Source organism: Anolis carolinensis, chromosome 5 (genome assembly GCF_035594765.1).
Source record: "Anolis carolinensis isolate JA03-04 chromosome 5, rAnoCar3.1.pri, whole genome shotgun sequence".
NCBI classification, from domain to species: domain Eukaryota; kingdom Metazoa; phylum Chordata; class Lepidosauria; order Squamata; family Dactyloidae; genus Anolis; species Anolis carolinensis.
This window is the reverse complement of record NC_085845.1, coordinates 16,256,584-16,279,591: the sequence shown is the minus strand read 5'-3', so window position 1 is coordinate 16,279,591 and position 23,008 is coordinate 16,256,584. Positions and strand designations below refer to the sequence as shown.

Below are 23,008 nucleotides of genomic sequence, written 5' to 3'. Positions count from 1 at the left end.
GGTGGTCAATTGCAACATTTGCACTTGCCTTTCTTTCTCTCACCTTGGACTTTCCACAGATATATAAACCCCACTTGCCTAGTTTCCAACAGACCTCACAACCTCTGAGGATGCCTGCCATAGATGTGGGCGAAATGTCAGGAGAGAATGCCTCTGGAACATGAACATACAGCCTGGAAAACCCACAGCAACCCAGTGATTCCAGCCATGAAAACCTTTGACAATAATAGTTTTAATCGAACACATATAAAACAAGAAGGAGGAATAGTTAGCTATGGCAAAAGCCAGTTGAGGTAAAAAGGGGGCTTTTGTGGATTCAGAGCATAAGCTCTGATATTTCATATATACTTATATAATAGATCTGCAGAGACTATGAGCTTTCTAACGCTCAGCACGATTTTTACATTTAAAAAACATCATAGTGCTTTAATTACCACCAAAGGAACATAAAATTCCTTTTAGGTTCTCACCATCTTCTCTCACTCCAGTTTTCATTTGCTTCCATTTCCTGGGTCATGGTGAACTTGTCAAAGTGGAGCCATTAATATAATGGCAATGAAATAATAAAATAAAATAAAGGAGAAGAAGCACCTTGAAAAGCCTTGAAAAGTAGGGAACAGGTGGGGCGGGGTACAGCTCTTAAACGTGCATTACATAATGGATTTCCTACACTTTCGGAGAAAAGTTTCATGGCAAGGGGAGAAATCAAGAATTAAATATAAAGCTCCACAAGATGCAAAACAGAGAAGGGGTCTGGGTTCACCAGATTTGAAATTGCACTTTTTTGCATGTTGTTTTGGTGTGGTTGTAGTATTTGATTTCATTTGTATTCTGCTGTCTTTTGTGCTCTCTATTTTATTTCATTTAATATTATTACTGAACTACCTAGCACCTTGTAGTTAGCTACTCTAACGTTGAACCCTGGTCTCTGTATCTTGGCTCCTGATGGAGTATTTTGTCATTAGTCCTTAAGTCTGTGTTAATTTGTTGATTTGTATGTCTTGTGTTACTTATGTTCATTATTGTACTAGGTTTAGTTGTTTTATGGTTTTAAGCTGTTGTATGGTTTCCTGCTATGTTGGAAGCTGCCCTGAGTTCCTTGAGGAGATAGGGCAGTATATAAATAAAGTTTTTATTACTATTATTATTGTATGATACAGCAAACAAGATAGATATGCTGGATTTCATATCACAAAATCACAAATCGAACACTTCCCAAGTGTCTAGAACTGTGTGATGTATTTTCGGATGATGCGCGCAGATCCCAGTAGGGTGGCCTTTTGCAGTTGGCAGATCATAATTTCGTCAATGTCTATTGTTTCCAAATGCCGGCTGAGATCTTTTGGCACAGCACTCAATGTGCCCATCACCACTGGGACCACCTGTACTGGTTCCTGCCAGAGTCTTTGAAGTTCAATCTTGAGGTCCTGATAGCGGCTGAGTTTTTCCTGTTGTTTTTCATCAATCCGACTGTCACCTGGGATGGCAACATCAATAATCCAAATCTTTTTCTTTTCCACAACTGTGATGTCTGGTGTGTTGTGTTCCAGAACTTTGTCAGTCTGGATTCGGAAGTCCCACAGTATCTTTGCATGTTCATTTTCCATTACCTTTGCAGGTTTGTGATCCCACCAGTTCTTTGCTGCTGGGAGGTGGTACTTGAGGCATAAGTTCCAGTATATCATTTGAGCCACATAGTTGTGCCTCTGTTTGTAGTCAGTCTGTGCGATTTTCTTACAGCAGCTGAGGATACGATCAATGGTTTCGTCAGCTTCCTTGCACAGTCTGCATTTTGGGTCATCAGCTGATTTTTCGATCTTGGCCTTAATTGCATTTGTTCTGATGGCTTGCACCTGGGCTGCAAGGATCAGGCCTCCTGTCTCCTCCTTCAGGGTCCCATTCGTGAGCCATAGCCAGGTCTTCTCCTTATCAGCTTTTCCTTCAATTTTGTCAAGGAACTTTCCATGCAATGTTTTGTTGTGCCAGCTGTCAGCTCTAGTTTGTAGTGCAGTTTTCTTGTACTGATTTTTTGTCTGCTGTGCTATGAGGAGTTTCTGATTTTTGACTTCAATCAAAGCAGGTTCTTCACTTTGCTTTACATACCCCCCCGTGGGTGCCACCTTGTCCCCCCCCCCCCGTAGGTGCCACCTTGTCGTGGTGGGGGGGCTTAACTGTTCCAATGATGGAACAGTGCTGGCGGTAGTGTAACTACTGGCAGGTCCAACCAAGCCAAAGAGGTCTCAGCTGAGGAGTGGAACTAAGAGCACCTAACCCATTAGCATTATGGAGAATCAAGTCAAAACGAAGCCTATACTGGCTCGGTCGTCGCCCAGGATAAAAAGGACCACTGTGGATGCTGCCGATTTTGGATATCCATCGACAAGCGGGCTACAGAATCAAAATACAAATGAACAGACACAGAATACAATGCCAGAAAACCACAAAGTTGTTGTTGTTGTTGTTGTTGTTGTTGTTATTATTATTATTATTATTATTATTATTATTATTATATTTTTCGTTTAATTCAATTGAAATTGATGCCACAATTCCTGGAAGACATTGTGTAGTTCTATTCCAGAGATCCAACCACCTTAATCCAGTGTTCAGTCTTTTGCTAGAACTTATCTAGAACCCTGTCTCCAGCACCAAACCTACTGCCCAGGACCTATACTTCCAGTTCTGGATTTACACACAGACTAAAAAAAAACCCCTACAGTTTAGCTTGTAAGGTTATTAAGGGCATCTATATAATTTTTACAACCTTCAACTAAATGTCAGGTTTTGCATAAATTGGTTTAAAAGAAAGAAAATGGTAAGAAAGAAACAAGCATTAGCATTCCAAACAAATCCTTTTAGTAATGCTCTGGAGTCCTCTTGGATCCAACATAGTTTAGAACCCCTTAACCATCCAAAACACAAACCTGGGGACAAAGCCCAGCTTTAAGGGGATGGAGCTCAAGGAAAAGGCTTTGTTCAAATATGCTGCCCTTCCAACATGGTAAAAAGCTCTCTGATATCAAACCATACATCCATTCATTATCTTAATTATTATTCCATGATAGATTGTCCCCAAACATTCCAGAATCCAACATCTGGTTTGATTTCATTCAGTAAATCTTCTGCATGTGATAATTCTCCTTGAAAATATGCTTTTGAACCTAAGGTGAAATGTGATTGGTGATATCCAACCATAGTTAGTTGATCCCATCTCATTTAAGCTGGATCCATACTGCCATAAAATACAGTTTGGTCAGTGTATACCTATATAATGCATCCCAATGCATTATATGGGTCCACAGTGATCATATAATGCAATTCCAAACTGCATTATATAGCAGTGTAGATCTAGCCTTAGGCAGTGACACTATTTCAGGTTTAATCTCAGATTTTAAAGTAGTTATCCAAAGTGCTGAACCCTTGTTTGGCAAGAAGGTGGCAGAGGGGTGGGAAATGTTCAGCACCCTCAATAGCTGCTTCAAACCTACCCAAAACCCGCTCCTCAAGGTGTTTTGGACTTCAGCTCCCAGAAATCCCAGTCAGCCTACCAGTAGTTAGGAATAGTGGGAGCTGAAGTCCAAAACAGCTGGAGAAGCACAGTTTGAGAAACTCTGCCTAACCAACAGTTATGAGTCTCACTAGCTGCTCACTGGTGACATCTGGTGTAACTGAGTTTGGAAATGTTCCTTTGGGGAGTCTGCAGCATCCACAACCTCTCAACAATACTGGCCATGCTGTCCGGGGGATTCTGGGAGTTGTCATTTTTAAAAGAAGCTTTTATAATAGGCATGGGCAAACTTTGGCCTTCCAGGTGTTTTGGACTTCAACACTCACAATTCCTAACAGCTGATAGGCTGTTAGGAGTTGTGGGAGTTGAAGTGCAAAACATCTGGAGGGCCCAAGTTTGCCCATGCCTGTTTTATAAGCTCTGAAGATGATGAATTGAAGCCTGAAAATGTTCAGTTCATTTATAGATGTTCAAAGACATATAAACTATACATTTTACATTTTAGTGTGTGTGTGTGTGTGCGCGCGCGCACACACAGGTGATTTTAATGTATAATGATTTGTATGTTTACTTCTTTGTGCAATATTGATTTTATGTTAATTTATGTTGTTCCCCATCTTGGGAAGAGGCAAATAAGAAATTGTTGTAGCTGCTGTTGTTGCTGTTGCCACTGCTGCTCCTGTTGTTATTGCTTGCCTTCAGTTCTTTGCCTACAATTTCCAGTATTCTTGCATGCAGAAAGCATTCAAAAGGCCTCTTGAGGGCTTTATTTTTAAAAGAGTATTTCATTGTTCAGTATTGCTGTCTTTTGATCATTTTTCCTGGGCATTTCGCAAGACAGAGTAAAACCATTAAAATAAAGAATTAAAATTGAATAAAAAAATTCAAAGCCCGGTCGGAGTGAGCGCTCGACCTCAAGCCCAGCTCACTGTTTACCTAAGCAGTTCGAAAACAGCTTATAAGCTGTAAGTAGAGAAATTAAGTATCGCAAATTGCGAGGGAGGTATTTTACGACACCATAAATAACAAGGCCAGAAATGCAGTGATTGAGAGGAAGGAGGAAGTCCTGATGGCTCTTTGTCATAGAGAATGGAGCAACAGCACTCCCTGTGACTGAATATGAGCACAATCTCAACCTCCAAAGCACCACAAAACTGGACTTCAAGACTACATGCCTCCTTCTGTCTGTCTTATTCTGTTCTGTCCTGTCTCCAAATGGCATTGAATGTTTGCCGTGTATGTGTACTGTGATCTGCCCCGAGACCCCTTGGGGAGATAGGGCAGAATATGAATAAAGTGTTGTTGTTGTTGTTGTTGTTGTTATACTAAAACAACAATAAAGTATTTTAAGTTAAAAAAAAGTCAGAATCGTTTGCTTTCTGCAAAAAAAGAGTATATATCTTAGGACATATAGATGGCAGCAAAAGGCAGAGGTTATACAAGTTACTTTTGTTGAGGAGCGGTAGGTACAGAGCACCTTCCAGAAAACTGTAGCCTATACAGTGTCTATCTATCTTTGCCCATTCTGTGCCTTTTCCCCCAATATAATTTTTCCAGCTCCTATTGAAATTGTGTGTGTGTATATGGAGGGGGGGATAGACATGTCACCAGCTATAAAATCTTCCTCTAAAAAGAAATGTACTGTAGATTAAACCATTTCATCGTATTGTTGGAGAAGTGTGCGTGGTTTCCTGTTTGTCTTTTTAAACCAATTTTTCTTAAGAACCCGTTTTAAAAGGGGTCACATACACAATGGAAGAGCATAAAAGGCAGAGGCAATGCCTTTTAGAAGGAAATAGAGAGAGAGAAAGGCGACTGTCGGAGGACTGAATTAGCTCGGTGAGCAGTGGAGTTAGTGTCATTCAAAATGAGGTCTTCTGTGTACCTACGTCCTCATAAAGTAAATTCACCTTTTCGTTATTATTTACTGAGTATGCCTGAATTTCATTTGTATGGATTTTATCCAGCAAATAATAAAAAATAGTAGAGGAAATCTAATCAGGTAGAGATGGCAAACATCATTTGGAGCCTGTATTCTGATCCTGGGGTCATTATTATTATTATTTCTCTCGCTCTCCAGCATGGGCAATGGGCCTAATTCTGCAGAGTGTTTACTTATACGAAACTCTCTGGAATATTGGAGAGCTGTACAAGAGAATGAAAAACCTATAAGATTTTTTGGTTTACAATCCTTTATCTCCTTAGTAAAGATAAAGGTTTTCCCCTGATATTAATTCTAGTCATGTCCGGGGATTTGTGCTCATCTCCATTTCTAAGCCGAAGAGCCAGCGTTGTCCATAGACACCTCCAAGGTCATATGGCTGGCATGACTGCATGGAGTGACATTACCTTCCTGCCAGAGTGGTACCTATTGATCTACTCGCATTTGGATATTTTCAAACTGCTAGGTTGGCAGAAGCTGGAACTAACAGCAGGAGCTCACCCCACTCCCCGGATTTGAACCGCCAACCTATATCTCCTTATCTGAAAATAAATTCCACTTAGGCTCTTGATCCAGAGACAAAAATCTGAGTGGTATTATTATTATTTCAATGATATATACAGTATATGTATATGTATATATAGATATGGTATTTTTTCTTTTTGATATGGTAACATTTTTTCTTATTAGAGGCCCTTTCACACTATACAGTTATAGCACTATGACTCCACTCTAATTACTATGGTGACAGCCAATGGAATTCCGAGGTTTGTAGTCTGGTGAGGTACTAGAAGTTTCTGGCTCAGAATTTTAAATACCCCTCCAAAATTGCAAATCCCATATTCCATAGGACATTGCCATGGCAACAAAAGTGGAATCATAGCATTACAGTGAGTTCCTGGGGTTTGATTCCTAGGATGTTGGGAGTTTTCATTCAGTGAATCAACAGCACTCTTTGGCAAAGAAGGTTAAAGCCTTTGTTAAACTACAGTACCCATGATTCTGTAGCATTGAGCCAAGGCAATTAAGGTAATGTCAAACTGCATTCATTTTCCAATATGAATGGACACTAAGTGTGGAAAAGTTTTAGGAGCGTTTTCAAATTGTTCCTCCCCGTCTTTGACTAGTAATGAGCCTTTGGCAGAAATGCAACCCTTTTGAAATTTTGTGTTAGAAGGAGGTCTTTGACAACAAACTCATACGTGCCACTCAATGCCCTTTACAGGAAACGGGGCCTTTTTGGAAATGGCCTTACCTCTTTCAAATTGGTTGCCATCCTTGATGATAAAGACATCCCATTTTTAAGGAAGATTGCAAAATCTCTTTTCAGGAAGGCCCATGAATGCCATTTTGATAATCTTTCCCGTTTGTTTACTTGTCATTTATATTGTTGTACATTGATTTTTTAAATGATTCTTAGCTTTGGGAATGTGTAGACTATTAATTTCTTAGGAGAGATAGCATTGTACAATGGTTTGAATGTTGGATTTGGAAACTGGTTTGAACATCTGCTCAGCAATAGAAACCTACTGGTTGAGCTGAGGCAAGTCACACTTTCTCAGCCTCAGAGAAGGGCAAGAGCAAACTTCCTCTGAATAAATTCTGTTAAGAAAACCCCATTTTTAAAATTGTGTCAGATGCTTCTGGTGTGAGAGAATTGGTCGTCTACAGAGACATTGCCAAGGGGATGCCCAGATGTGTTAGCTGGGAAGCTTCTCTCATGTCCCTGCAAGCTAGAGCTGACAGACGGGAGCTCACCCCATCTCTCGGATTCGAACCGGCAACCTTCAGGTCAGCAACCCAACCTTCAGATCAGCAGTTCAGCCAGCACAAGGGTTTAACCCATTGTGCCACTATAGCTCAGAAAACCCCATGAGATGGTCACTATAAGGTCACCATAAGTCAGAAGTTACTTGAAATATAGCCTACACAAAGCAAGAAGGAAATACATATTTTGGGAGGAGTTGTCATTTTTAAATAAAATCTGTACTTGCCAAAATGGGCAGAGCATTTGTTTCATTGCTCACTGACATTTAGATTTGTTTTGCTCATTTTGAGTCAGAGTGACAGGCCACAATCCCATCAACCTCAGGTCCCAGTGATTTCAATCGGGAAGCGAGTGAGGAATGAGCATCATAGTGCAACCTTGCCGAGGTATATTTAGGGCTTACTCAGAAATAGACTGACTCACAAATAAACATTGTATTTTTATTTATTTTATTTCCAATATTTCTACCCCGCCCTTCTCCCCGGGATTGTAGGAATGCAGCCTAAATCTGTGTGAGATGAAAATCATTTAGAATTTAAAAGTTTATATATAGTGGCTCGATCTTGCTTCATCATACTTAAAATCCACAAGAGATGGAAAATGGATTTTTCCATAAAGTTCTATCATTTTGTAATTGCAGTACTCATATGCATTTAAATCAACAGATTCCCTGCAAATTCAGAACAGCACCCTTTCTTTCGGTCTGGTTCTTGAATAAAATAATTGTAATGCCATCACCACCATCTGGTGGTGAAACTCTAGATTTATTCATCCTTATCTATTTGGATTCTACTTCCATACTTTCAGAGGTATGTGCTAAATTTGGCCAGCTCCCATTACTGGGGCATTAATATAATCAACCTCTAGCCCTTATTCCATGCAAATAAAGCTCATCTATTGACCTGCTGCCTTTTTTGGCAACTCAGGGCTGTTCCGATATACAGTAGAGTCTCACTTGTCCAAGCTAAACGGGCCGGCAGAAGCTTAGATAAGCGAATATCTTGGATAATAAGGAGGGATTAAGGAAAAGCCTATTAAACATCAAATTAGGTTATGATTTTACAAATGAAGCACCAAAACATCATGTTACAAAACAAATTTGACAGAAAAAGTAGTTCAATATGCAATAATGTTATGTTGTAATTACTGTATTTACAAATTTAGCACCAAATATCACGATATATTGAAAACATTGACTACAAAAATGGCTTGGATTATCCAGAGGCTTGGATAAGCAAGGCTTGGATAAGTGAGACTCTACTGTATATAGTAATTTCCATAAGCATGTGCAGTCTTTCGTGGGCCCTTTCACACTATCCACTTATAACACGATAATTCTATTTTCATCGCCATGCTAAAGCCTAGGCTTTCTAGTTTATGGAGCTCTCAGCCCAATAGATGTACTATCAATCATGGTCCTGCAATTCTGTAGTGTGAAAATCTCTATGTTGCTGAACTACAGTTTCCATTAATCCTAAGAAACATATCCAAAATCATGAGGAATATTGGACATTGCAATTCAGCATATTGCCTATCTTTGCTCTAAGTGTTATGCTCTTTTTGCAGTCTTCTGAAATAGTCTTACATAAATAAAAGTATTTACTTTCTAATTGCTGGCCCTTTAGGGAACTCAAAAGAGAGCGGAAACTAGGCTGTGGTCTGTAAAAAGGAAAAGTGTTCTTCAATTGTCTTTTTTAAATCTGCATGTTGTGTTTAAGTCTCTTGTTTACTTGTGATGACCCCACGGATTTCAGTTTTCCTAAGTAAAGAAAACTCAGAGGTGATTTCCTTCCCCTGAAATATAGTCTACACCAAATATTTATTGGTGATTTCACATTCAAGTACTAACCAAGACTTGACCCTGCTTAAACAAGATCAGACAGGACAAAATTCTTATCGTACATGATAGCAAAGACTTCTCTTTCACCCATATTCACAGATAATCCTTATCAACTTGAACTCTTATGGCTTGTCCCTGATCCAATAGATCTTCTGATTGCAATCATTAATATACCTTGTCTACTTTTCCCCATTTGAAGTCATTTTTACAATCTACCATGGAGACCTTCTACTGTATCCTGCAGTTGGTGGATCCTCATTAGCAGAGAACATGTACAACCCATTGACGCAAAATATATATTTTGTGCAAACTATAGAGAGTATATGGGAAACCTTAGAGATCAGTTGCCACTCACTAGTTCAGGGATGGATAAAGTATAGTCCTCCAGATAGTGTGCTGCAATTGATAAAATTGCTATTCTGGATAGGGCTAATGGGAACTATAGTCCAACTTCTGGAGAGCCACATATTTCTCTCCTCTGCTACAGATAACACTAGGCTAGGTAGACCGAATATCTAATAGTCCAATACTTCCTTTGTATGAAAGCACCAACTCCAGGCCACATTCACCATGACATTGGAGGATCCCTGTTTACCTTCCATGTCTATGATTGCTGGAATTTGGGTAATCTCTCAATGATGTAGATGGCAGATATTTCACACCAGCATTGATTCACCAGTAGGTCAAGCGCAGCTAACTACCCAGTTAAAGTACAAGGCCAGCCCTTGTAGACAATTCAGAAGTGAAACGTAACAGCTAAACTGATCAACAGGAACTTTTTATGGAGATCATTTAACATTAGTTCAAAAGCATTGGCTGGCAATACATTTCCAGTCTGAATTCAAAGTGATAGTACTGACAGTAAAATGGCCAAAATGGTGTGAACATTGATATTTGAAAGTATGCAGCTCCTCCCCTATTGTATATGCATGCCTATGAGTTGAAATCTGTTGGACAGCCTCATCTGTGGCCCCATTTGCACTTAGATATAATCCAGTTTCTGAATGCAGATTATTTTCTTTGAACTGGATTTTATTTATTTATTTGCAGCATTTATATTCCACCCTTCTCATCCCGAAGGGGATTTATACAGCAATATAGACTCATATAATCCAGTTCATAGCAGATAATCTGGAGTATATGGCAGTGTAGATCCAGTCTTGTGTCTCATCACCAGCAAGGAGAGGGCCTCCTCTACTGTAGCATCTCAGTTTAGAAATGCTTCAATTGAAAACTCAGTTGACACAAACATCAGTCTCCTTCTGGCACATTAAAAATTAGCTATTTATAAAAGACTCTGGGCACCTAAGCCCCCAAACCGGTGCCGCAGTAGGTTAAACCGCTGAGCTGCTGAACTTGCTGACCAAATGTCAGTGGTTCAAATTCGGGGAGCGGGGTGAGCTCCCACTGTTAGGCCCAGCTTCTGCCAACCTAGCAGTTCAAAAACATGCAAATATGAGATGTCAGTGGACTCCAGAGGGAAGGTAACGGTGCTGCATGCAATCATGCCGACCACATGACCTTGGAAGTGTCTATGGACAACACTGGCTCTTCGGCTTAGAAATGGAAATGAGCACCAACCCTCAGTGTCGGACATGACAAGACTTAACGTAAGAGAAAACTTTTACCGTTACCCTTCTTTACCCACCTAAAGACTTCATCCAACAAATAGTTTTTTGTATCAACTTCAAACATTTACATTGTGCAACTGTTTAATGTTCCCCAAGTGTTTGTACTACCTTTGTTTTATCATTTAAATTGTCCAAATTGATTTGATTGTGTGTTGCTGAGATGTTACAACAGAAGCCAGCAATGAAAAGCTGTAAAATAAATCATCGTACTTAAAAGTTGTAGTGGTCAATTTAGCACTTGGTGCACAACATTCTAGTGATAAGCCTCTCCATACTTAATTAAATATGTCTTCCATTTGCACAGATGCTGCTCTTGCCACCCGGACCATATTCATTTTGCCATCTTAATAGGACTTAGCAGAATTTGTGCTTCAAGAGCCCAGGGTCACTTCCACACCATGCTGAAAAGTCAGAGGACTTTGTGGATCCATGGCTGACTTTTAAAGTGGACAAGTAAGTGGGCCAAGATATGTTGTTACATTGTGCCTCCTTAAGTAGTGCATTTAGTGTGATTATTTTTAAACTATACACTCTGTTCTGGAAAGAAATTAAAACAACCACAAGTTAGAAATATAGATTTTTTTATTTTAATTTACAATAAGGCAATATGACATATTTCTCAGACATTAAGTGACAAATATACATATAGGCCATTGCCAACACAGTTCGTGAGAGAAGTGCATTGCGTTATACATTTGTTCACCTCCAGGGTTTTTTTCTTTGAACTTTTAGTCTTTTTTTTTAAAGAACTTTCAAAATCACCTGCCCATTTCTCTTGTGCATGGTGTCTGCAGAGGAAGAGACCGTATTAAACAGTTTTCTAGACTTTTTAAATAGCATGTTTTGAAAAGAAGAGGTGGGTTTCTACAACAAGCAAACTCACTCTTTTCCTCTTCAAAGTTTGTTTGCAGGCTGTTTTAATCCTTCATTTTAACTGTCATGGATCATCAACTAGACACTTTACATTTTCCAGCTAATTAGCCTAAGGCTCAGATATTTACTCTCTACCCAAAACACTTCATCAACAACAAAGACAACAAAATGCACACCCAGTAAAACAATCTTGGAAATGTAAGACCATCTACTCAAACAATCAAACACAGCAGCCCATCCAGAGTGACCAGTGAGGAAGAATTGTTCAAACATTCCATAACCACATGAATGATGCAACTGTCATTTGCACAATTAAATAACTTGATTTTATTATTATGTACATTCCCTTTGGGCAAGGATTCAGTAGCTGCAGCCCATTCAGACAACTGGGGATTTCTGTTCTGCTTCAATGCATTTTTCTTTTCCAGACATCAAAAGCAGGAATTCACCGGTGGACACAAGCACACCAATGAGAAAAAGAAAAAAGCAGCGCCCTCCACTGCCTCTCCCTGGTGCTTTCTTTTGACTAAACAGAGGGAAAAAATCCACACTTTGTCTATAGCAATGAGACATAAGAAATATCAGCTGGAAGAGATCAATCCGAGTCTGCCTGTTTACTTGATGATGCTCCATTTCCTATTATCATCTTGCTGTAATTTTTCTGTTCTTCCTCCTTAAATGTTTCCTTCACCTTGGCTCGCTTTAAACCTCCATCCCTTAAAGCAACAGACAACAAAGGGAGATACATGAATTATTATGGACATGGCACTCTGAGCCACAATAATAATACATTATAAATAATCAGGATAAACCATCAGTATCAGAAGGTTCAGCAACACAATTTCATTAGATGCCCCAAATACTGTACAACCGTTCCTGGCCTGACCAGTACAAAACAAAACTATGCATACACACTTTTTTGTATGCAAATAGTCTTTCTGCACAAAATTCTCCCCCAAGAAGTTCCCAAAAGGAACCTTCATTTGTTCTTACCAGGGCAGTTCTGTCAGTCCTCCTTGACGAGCAATGGCAGACTTTACTCTGTTGGCAAACTGAACAGCATCTTCTCCTTCCTGTAAAACCAACCAACAAGTACTTAGGAGCCAATTGTTAGCAACCCATGTCAACACCACATGAAACCAAATGCTATAAAGTCCAGTCAGGTGTGAACTTTTAGAAAGAGAAAATGAGGGTAGCATGGAAAGGAGGAAAAGGTTTGTGATAAGTGATCTCTAAAAAGGGTCTGGGGCTCCAATAAGGATTACTTGCTCTTAAAATGACAGTATTGCAAATGGAAAATACCTCTCTTGTTACAGGTGGCAAATACCACACATGGCAGACGATGGCCCAGCTGGTCATTATTCGTAGGAGATAACTCACTATACCATGTTTGCTGCTGTTCCAGAAAGCATCGCCAAACTGGGGGTCATACTGCCAAAGAAAATAGGAGGTTAGGAGTAATTTTTGTCCCATGCAAAATGTGATTTCAGAATATGTCGAAGGTAAAGGTTTCCCCTTGACATTAAGTCAAGTCTGACTCTGGGGGTTGGTGCTCATCTCCATTTCTAAGCCAAAGAGCCAGCATTGTCTGTAAACGCCTCCAAGGTCATGTGGCCAGCATGACTGCATGGAGTGCCGTTACCTTCCTGCCAAAATTGATCTACTCACATTTGCATGTTTTCGAACTGCTAGGTTGGCAGAAGCTAGGGCTAACAACAGGAGCTCACCCCGTCCTGCAGATTCAAACCACCAACCTTCCAGTCAGCAAGTTCTGCAGCTTAGTGGTTAAACCCACTGCATAACCATGGCCCCAACAGAATATGTCTACTAGGATACTTATTGTTATTATGGGCTGAGTGTGCATGGCTCTCCCAAGATCAACCAGTGGGTTTCATGGCCAAGTGGGGAGTCCAATCCTGATCTCCAGAATCGTTGTCTAATGCTCAAACCACTTCACCACAGTGGCACTCTGTACTAGGATGCTATAACCCTAAATTATCTTGCTCACATGAGAGAGCAAGAATCAACAATTCCTACAGCATGGAAACAATAATTGTTCTAGCTCAGACCAAAAGCCTATCCAGTCCAGGATCTGGTTTCCCAGTGCCTAACCAGTTTGCTTCGATTTTGTGTGTGTGATATATGACAAGCAAATTGACACAAATTTGTCTAATGCACAAGTCACTACAACTTGGGCATACATCCTCATATTCTTCTGAGGATATATGCTAGAATTAAACCTTTTAAGTTGTAAAGGTTAAGAGTGTTTCCAACAAGAAGTTTATTCCAGCTACTGGGGTGAATGTTAAACTAGAAACTTTGTGCCCAGAAACAATCGAAATGGGTCAAGATTTCCTCTAAGTTAGGGTTACCATATTTTCCAAGAAATTTCAGATTATCAAATATTGATTTGCACATATATAAACAGAGTTGGAAGAACCATTCTTTGCTTTTTGGAAGATGCCTGAATTCAGCCAGTGTAGTAAAAGGAACACATACAGCCTTGGGAGAGATACTTGCTCTTTTATATGAGAAGAAGACAAGAAAAACACCACCATAAAAGATGGCAGCTGCATCTCAGGAGCTCTCCTAAATGTTTTATTAACATAATAATTGGCCTTTATAAATTTGCTACCCAAGCAGGTTGGGACAGCTTTTTAAAACATTTTAATCTTTCCAAATACCTAATGAAGCCTTGCAGCTCAACACATTGTTGTTGATGTGTGTTTTCAGGTTGTTTCCAATGTATGGCAATCCTAAACAGAACCTACCATAGGGTTTTCGTGGCAAGATCTGTCCAGAGAGAGTTTGTCTTTGCCTTCCTCTGAGGCTGAGAGTGTGTGACTTGCCCAAAGTCACTCACTATTGAGCGGAGATTCAAAAACCTGGTCTCCAGAGTCACAGGTTAACTTTCAAATTATGCAACACTCAACACCAGGAGCAGGTCACCTCCAGCACCACTGCTTTCAGAAAAGAATTAAATTACTGCACGGAAAGGCCAGTCCTGTTCACCTCTTCCTCTGTTCATTCTCCACTGGGAAATATTTTTTTAGAGAAGTTGTATGCAGAACTTTTTACACATGAGAAATTTGTGAGTACAATTCAAAATATTTATACATCCTTACCTTGATAGCAACTGGGTATATAGTGCCACCTATTTCAAAACTCCCCTTTTTAAACATCATTACAGATGTGTTGTTTATGCAAGTACCTGGGAATGTGAAAGAGAGAAATCTCAGAAACAAACACCCAAATCACACCACACTCGACAAGACTGTGTGGTAAAATGAACACAACACTTTGAATACAACTTTGAGATGGAACAATGGAGGAAACGTGTTTAAGATATAACAATGGAGGAAATGATTGAAATTTACTTTGTGATGTTATCTTAAAGAGATTTTTTTTATAAAATGATGTATAAATGGTATTGTCTACAGAGAAACTTGCAAATACGGAGAAGGGGTTAATAATGTATGTTAGAAATGTAAATAACGAGAGTGAACATTTTATTATATGTAATCAGCTTCTGATAAGGCAAAAAATGGAAACAGAATCCATGGAAATGGAGAACCAACTGCACTCTTTTCCCATTTCCTCACTACAAAATGAAATTCCACTACCATTTTGACATGTAACAACATCAGACATATGAGCTCAACTGCAATTTAAAAGAAGGAAGACATTTTTGGTTTTGTACCTTCTGGAAAAATTAAGATGGGGAGTTTGTCCTTGTTGGCAACATGTTCTCGCAGTCTGAAGAGAAGGAAAAATAAATATTTTAAATTTTATCTTGCCAACTCTTTCATAGTATGTAAAATTTGGAAAAACTCTGCCCTGCTTTAATGTTTTACCTCCCTGTCAATTATCACACAAAAGTACAGCATTAAAGAAAAAATAGGGGGGGGGGGGGGGGGGACCGGAACCAAACCCCAGCAGATTTCCTACCTTTTTGTCACTAGATGGCGGTCTTTCATTTCAGATCGTTCAAACCAGACATGCGGACAGGCCTTGACAGTGGCTCTCTGAATGACACCCATCAGGCCTCCGTGAGCCTGGCCAACCTATAAGCCAAACCCATCAAAGACAACAGAATTAAGTCAGCATTGATTCCTTACATACAGCTTATTTCAAAACTAGAATAATAAGCATCCTGAATAGATGGACCAATCTCCCATGTATTAACCAATTCTGTTTTCAAACCACCAAGCTGAATCTTGTAAGGGAGACTTAAGGTTCATAATCTCCTATTTCCCTTCTAGCCAGACATCATCAGGATATTTCTAGGAATACCAAGATGCTTGTTTATAAAGCTATTGTCCTTCCAACTCAATTCTACGTCTATGAAGCATGGACCATCTACAAAGACTCCTTGAAAGATTCCATCAGTGTTGCCTTTGAAAAATCCTGCAAATCTCTTGGGAAGAAGACAGGCGGACAAATGTCAATGTTTTGGAAGACAGAGACCACCAGCACTGAAACAATGATTCTCTGCCATCGGCTTCGCTGAACTGGCTACATTGTCCAAATGCCCAATCATTGCCTCCCAAAGCAGTTATTTTATTCTCAGCTGAAGAATCGAATGTCGGTGGACAAAAAAAGAAATTTAAAGATGGGCTTAAGGCCAACCTTAAAAAATGTGGTACCGTGTTTCCCCGAAAATAAGACAGTGTCTCATATTAATTTTTGCTCCCAAAGATGTGCTAGGTCTTATTTTCAGGGGATATCTTATTTTTCCATGAAGAAGAATTCACATTTATTGTTGAACAAAAAAAATGAACATTTATTATATACTGTACAGTAGTTGTCATCACAAACCAGCATAACCAGACAAACTGTGAATCCTATCAAGAATTTCTTGTTACTACCATTATTTCCATGTACAACTGGTATGTACATTTACCAATCCTGCATGCACTGGTGTTCTGTTTGGCAGGCGTTGGGCATGCTTCCTAACAAAAACTTTGCTAGGTCTTACTTTCGAGGGAGGCCTTATATTTAGCAATTTAGCAAAACTTCTACTAGGTCTTATTTTTCGGGGATGTCTCTTTTTCGGGGAAACAGGGTATAAACACCAAAAACTGGGAACCCCTGGCCCTCAAGTGTTTTAACTAGAGGTCAGCTGTTGCCAACAGTGCTATGGTCTTTGAAGAGGCACAAATAGAGGGCAAAAGGGTGAAATGTGCCGAAAGGAAGGTGCCTCAAGCAAATCCTTGCAGAGAACATGTCCTTATTGTGACAGACCGTGCAGATCCAAAATAGGGCTTGGCAGTCACTTACGGACTCACCATCAGACTCTACCCTTGGAGGACAATCATATTCGGCCACAAGGGATCACCTATGGTGATGGCATACACACAGAACAGTACAAATCCCAGAGATTTTGTGGCCTGAGCACAGCACCAAATCATTGTCGCCCTCCTATTCAAGTCAAAATGCACAGTACTCAAAAACAGGCAAGCTATTTTGGCAAGTGAAGTAGAAAATATAAATTCTCCTCATTTCTAGTAATAAAATCCAACTACTGTAATAAGTAATTAGCTACTGTTTCATGACACCCAAAATCAGCTGTCTGAAGCAGCCCATCGTGAAGCTCGGGTCAGGAGCATTTTCAAAGGTAACTCGTGGACAGAAAAGGGTCATTTTTCCATTAATCTACAATATCCCTTCACTACTTCGCAGTTAACTTTTTGTGGATTCGTTGTTTCGCGGTTTTTCAATAAACTCTAAAAGACTATTATAAATCATAAAAAATTATAATTTACAGCCTAAGGAAGGGAGGAAGGAGAAGCCAAAGGGAGAGAAAAGGAGCCCAAGCGGCAACAGGAGGAGGAGGAGGCGATTTATCAACACACGATTGGTCGATAAAGACTTAAAATAGTGTATAACTACTAAAATAATGTATAAATATTAAAATAAATATAGTGTCCCTACTTCAGGGATTTTCACTTATTGCGGGTGGCCCTGGAATCTAACCCCTGCGATAAGTGAGGGAACACTGTACACATTTTAGGAGACTTATTATTTCAAAAACATTGCTCCTTCAGAAGCCTTGCACAACAGGGTCTTAATTGATGGGACAGGCTTGATGGCAAAGACCTTCTTGCACAACCTTGCCAGACAATCCAATCTTATTCTTTGTTTTTCAAGAGGTGCTTGATGTAATGATAAGATAAAGCCTCTGAATACCTCTTGTTAGAATCTGCATTTAATGTTTTCAGGGATCATTAAATCCTGTATCTTTTCTCTCTTCCATTTTTTCCCACCCCAATCCCTAGTCAAATTTCAGGCTGAAGAAGTGATATCTATCCTCTTGTATTCTCTAAAGGATCATCAAACTGGTCCAGTACGAACCAGTATCTGCAGGAGATATGTTCCAAAACCAATGTGAACATCTGAAACTATGGATTTTAGCAAGCCTTATATTTTGGGACTGAAGCATATTATAGAATCGCACTGAAGGACTTAAAGAGACTCACAAAGTCTTGCAAGGAGAATATTATTTGGAGCATGAGTTAAGTGAAGTTGTGGGTACTGAATCTGTGGGGACATCCTGTACTAAATAAAACAAAGTGCTTCAAATATTGCTATACTGTGAATTTTGGCTCTGTAAATCAATGGCCCTCCAAATGAGTTCAGCTCCTGGAAGCCTCAGACAAATTGCAAAATTGTAAGAATTTCATCCCAATGTTGGAAGGCCCAAGCTTGAGAACCCACTGCTGTAAGTGAAAACATTTGCACCGATAGTTATTACCTGTACTGTTTGCAATGGATCCTCAGCCTCGATGTAACTTGCTTAAGCATACAGTTTCTTTCCTAGGAATTTCACTGAGAAAACTGCACTTAGCACACTGATTTCTTCACAGTTACCAGAAACTAGGAGTCAGCTATAGCTCAATGCCAGTTTGGAGTGAATTTGTAAAGACTTTGCACAATTCTTGGTCCTCGCTGTTACAAAACACGTAATACATTGACGTACCATTGCGTAACAGCCATCGTTGGTCAAGATAACAACATCTATCGGAGACGTGTGGTTGGCAACACAAATTCCACCTTTCTGAGGTTTGTTCTCCCTGCAATTACATGGCATACATTTACTCACAACTTTTGTGGTACATCAGCTACCCTATGTGCTATTATAGGTACAGTAGACTCTCAGTTACCCAGCACTCACAGGGATTGGTAGATGCCAAGTAAATGTAGTTTCTGGTTGCTTGAGAGTTAATATAAAACTAAATACTATGCCTCATATCAGAATTTTTCTGTTTGTCATTTCTTAAGTAACAATAAGGAAGTGCAAGTAAGTGTAAAGCTCAAGCCCAACCATACTATAAGCATTAAAAACCAAGCCACTTGATTAGGGTGGAGCAGCTGTAAAAGGAACTAAAGTAGCAAAAAAGCTTGTCTATTGTTGAGGGTGGTGTTGATGAATAGTTGCTACTGGAGAAAAAGTTGAAAGATGCAGAAGAACAAGACTAGTGAGAGCCTTTTTCAAGTAAGAAAGTTTCAGCTGTCTGGGAGTGTCAAGAAGAACTTGAGACGAGTCCAAGTCTTCTACTATACTGTAAATATTCCTTGTGTAAAATCTACTACAAAGACAAGTTGTGTATGTATCCTTAACAGGAGGGAAAGTGTTTCTGCTGCAAAAGGGGGTTGTTTTCTGTTGCTTTGTACAGAACCTCATTAATTTCATTGTGACACCTCGTACTATATTATACCATATCATAAACTTTGTATTGACTTTTTAAAATTTGTTTTTATTGTTGTTTTGTCGTTTTATCCCACTCCCACCCTCCCCTCCTTGTACATACACAACAAACTACAGAAGTTACATTTGAAATATCAATCTCAATCTTAATTTTTCCACTCCACATCTTAGTACGTTCTCTAAATAGTTCTTAACTGGTTCCCACATCCCCTTGATTATTGCAATATTTTCAAATTTATCTCTATTATTCCATTTGCAATTTGAGATTTCTACATTTAACATATCAACTATATACTTATACCAATTCGTCAGAGTCCATTTTGTTTTATCTTTCCAACCCCTCACTAAAACAATTTGTGCACATGCTATTAATTTTTTCTTTTTGTATATTCTTCACTTCTGTTATCCTTGCATGTAGTACATTTCTATTAACTATTACTATTTGTAGATTTAGCATTCTATTGATTTCTCCTTCAATCATTCTCCAGTATTCTTGCACCCGATCACACTCCCATATCATATGATTAAACACCCCTCTTTGTTCACAACCGTGCCAACACCTATCCTTCATCCCTGGTAAAAAACATGAAAGTTGTGCAGGAGTTCTGTACCATTTTTGTAACATCTTCCTTCCCTTAATACATTGTACTTTTCTTTTGCTATATTACTTATTTCCAACTTTGTACTGACTTGACACTAATTCCACAGTGCATAGCTAAGGACCTAGAAAATCCCTAGAGATGACTTATTTTGTCAGCTGTGGGTAAGTGAAAGTGTAGGAACTGGTGCCACTGATACAGGAATCGTACTGCACATTCAAGATATAATGGATTCAACAGATATAAGCACAAAAAAGGTATATAGTATTAAAGATAGCTGTTCCGGCTAAGACAAGTACAGTCTTGGTTAAAAACCACTATGAAGACACAGATCTTCAAGACTTGAAAGGAATGCAGCACAGATCAATCAGTAGGAATTTCCAGACCATTTATGGTTTGAAAGTTGAAAGCCTTTCCAAGACTTTACAAGTATTCTTTTTATGACCAAATACAAACATCCTTTTTATGAAGAAATACACTAAGCCAGATTTCTGATTCAAATAATATGTTCTATGATATTCCTTTCCAGAGGAGGGAGGAAAACTCCTTCCCTTCCACTATACAGACAGCCTCATATATGAAACGGACACTCTCCAACTATGGAAATAGGCTACTTGTGTCAACTCTTCACATTCGACTGTCAAAACAAAATCATGCCATCCAGCCTCACAATGAAGGACGTGTTTAATGAGTCATCTGTGTGATGGATAAGCAAGGACATCCTTGCTCTTCCCACTGGACAGACAAAAGTGGAGCAGAGCACTGTATAAACTGGCACAGAAGAGAATACAATTACAAACAGTGCAACTGGGACAAATCTGTTTTTATAACTAAATAAAGCATTCCTGTTGTCAGTTATCACATGTAGCAATGTTAGAAACTTTCCGGTTTTCTATGTCTTTAAGAATACTATTCTCTCTGCTTTTCCTCTGTGTTCAGTTTCCGGAGTGGTTAACAATAAAAGCATTAACAAAAACCAGCCCAATAAAGAAACAGAGCAAAACAGTGGATTTAAACATTAATGATGATGATTGATAATGATAATAGTAATACTCTGGCCTCGACAGTGATGGGGAAAGCTACTGGACTCTAACTCCTGTCAGCTTTGACACCATGGCTAATGGGAACTGTTGACATACATTGTCAGCCGGAAGCTTTCTAATAGAGGCTTCCAATTTTAATACTCTTTACATTAAAACACCCATACATATAGATCAATTTCCAATTACAAATACCAAAGAATGAACTAGCCCTTTGTATACAGGCCAGCTTTAAGTGTGGCATGTCTCCAACTCACATTTCCTTCTACAGAGCAAGTTTTTAAAATTGGATCAGAAGCTAATTGGGTTGCTTCTGGTGTGAGAGAATCGGCCGTCTATAAAGACATTGTCCAGGGGACGCCTGGATGTGTTACCATCCTGCTGGGAGGCTTCTCTCATGTCCTCGCATGGGAAGCTAGAGCTGACGGACGGGAGCTCACTCTGTCTCACAGATTCGAACCACAAGCTTCAGGTCAGCAGTTCAGCTGGCACAAGGGTTTAGCCCATTGCGCCACTGCAGTTCTAAGTTGTTAAAGATGTAGTACAGTCAGTATTCCACATTTGTGGGGTCAAGTGGGAAAACCATGAATTTAAACAAAACTTCAAGAACAGCTCTCTAGGAATGTCTAGATCCTGCAAAACAACTCTATGGACAGCTTCTGGCAGAAATTTACTATAGAGTTACACTGGAAAATCTAGAGGCTTACAGAGAGAATATTTTAATCACATTCATAAACAAGCCACAATATTCATGCCCACAGACATGTTCAACTCATTCTGCCTAATACGTAAACTAGGCTAATGTAAGATTTTGCTGCACCATAAGAAGGAACCATACATCACTTTACAGTAAGGATATCTGTTTCCACCTACTTGTTGTGGTAGTAAATGTTGCCAGAGAGTGCTCTGACCAGAATCCGGGAGCTTGTCAGATGGACAAGGTCACTCAGCCAGTCTTTTGTTCTACAAGAGAGGGAACACCCATTTAGAATAACAAATGCACACACAAAGAGAGACAGAAGCCATTTTTCATTAGCACAGAGTTACAGCACCAATTATTATCATGCAATCAACCATATCACGTCACCATTCAGGATGAGGTCAGTATGCAAGAACCCAGCAACAACAACAATACAAAGGAGGAGGAACAGCAGTAGCAGGCCAGATTAATGGCTGCTCAGTAGCTCTGTCTGCCTAGCAGCAACTGAAAAAGCAATGCTGAAACTGTCTCCAGAAAAACTTTCACAAACTCACATATTACAAAGACTCACGGTGCATCTACACTGTAGAATTAATGCAGTTCCATCCTACTTTAACTGCTGTGGCTCAATGCAACAAAATCCTAAGATTTGTAATTCAGAAATGCATCAGCACTCTTTGGCAGGGAAGACTAAAGGTCTTCTAAAATGACAGCTCCCATGATTCCATAGCATTGAGCCATGGCAGTTAAAGTGATGTTATACTGCATTAAGTCTATAGTGCAGAAACAGCCTTGGCTTTACTGTATTATAATACCCAGAAAGCCCAAAACGGAACTGACTTGTATAGAATTTTTTTCCTCCCAATCATTCCCATCTCTAAATGCATTCCTTCTCCATCGAAAATGGTGCCATCCACCTAGTAGAACAAGCATGTCTTTGTGGGGGTATTTTCAAATCCAAACATATACAAAGCTATCAACCATATTAGGCTAGATTCTCTCTAGCTGTGAAGGTCATGAAATGCATATGGAATCAAGTTTATGCCCTGCTCAGTGAACACTGGCATTTCTGCCATTCCCGAACAAGGAAAGACTCTTCCTCAACCTTTTATATGTGTCTCATTCTATGTCCATCTTTTTCATGCACAGAGTGCTATTGCTAATTTGTCCTTCACTGGCAGATCAATGGTTTGTAACCTTTGGCACTCCAGAGATTTCGGACTTCAACTCACAACAGCCCTCAACAGAGACCACGTTGGCTGGAAGCATCTGGGAGGTGAAGTTCAAAACATCTGAGGGGCCAAAGGTCTAGACAAAGAAAAACTGAAACAAAGAGTCAATTACACAGTTGAGCAGTTTCTCAACCTTACCGCTTCTTCAGGCTGCAAGTGAGAAATATATG

At 39.5% G+C, this 23,008-nt stretch overlaps 1 protein-coding gene across 2 annotated transcripts in view; it reads right to left on the bottom strand.

Annotated features, from left to right (window-relative positions):
* Window positions 1–11,250: 11,250 nt before the first annotated feature.
* Window positions 11,251–23,008, bottom strand: part of gpat3 (glycerol-3-phosphate acyltransferase 3) — a 39,748-nt gene continuing 27,990 nt past the window's right edge. For both annotated transcript variants that reach the window (XM_062981582.1, XM_003221236.4), the window contains exons 5-12: window positions 21,780–21,869; window positions 18,539–18,632; window positions 15,508–15,623; window positions 15,260–15,315; window positions 14,685–14,770; window positions 12,862–12,990; window positions 12,553–12,632; window positions 11,251–12,275 (exon numbers count right to left, since the gene is read on the bottom strand). In XM_062981582.1, the coding sequence (XP_062837652.1) occupies window positions 12,155–12,275; window positions 12,553–12,632; window positions 12,862–12,990; window positions 14,685–14,770; window positions 15,260–15,315; window positions 15,508–15,623; window positions 18,539–18,632; window positions 21,780–21,869 (772 nt within the window). In that variant the 3' untranslated portion in view covers window positions 11,251–12,154. The remainder of the gene's footprint in view (window positions 12,276–12,552; window positions 12,633–12,861; window positions 12,991–14,684; window positions 14,771–15,259; window positions 15,316–15,507; window positions 15,624–18,538; window positions 18,633–21,779; window positions 21,870–23,008) is intronic.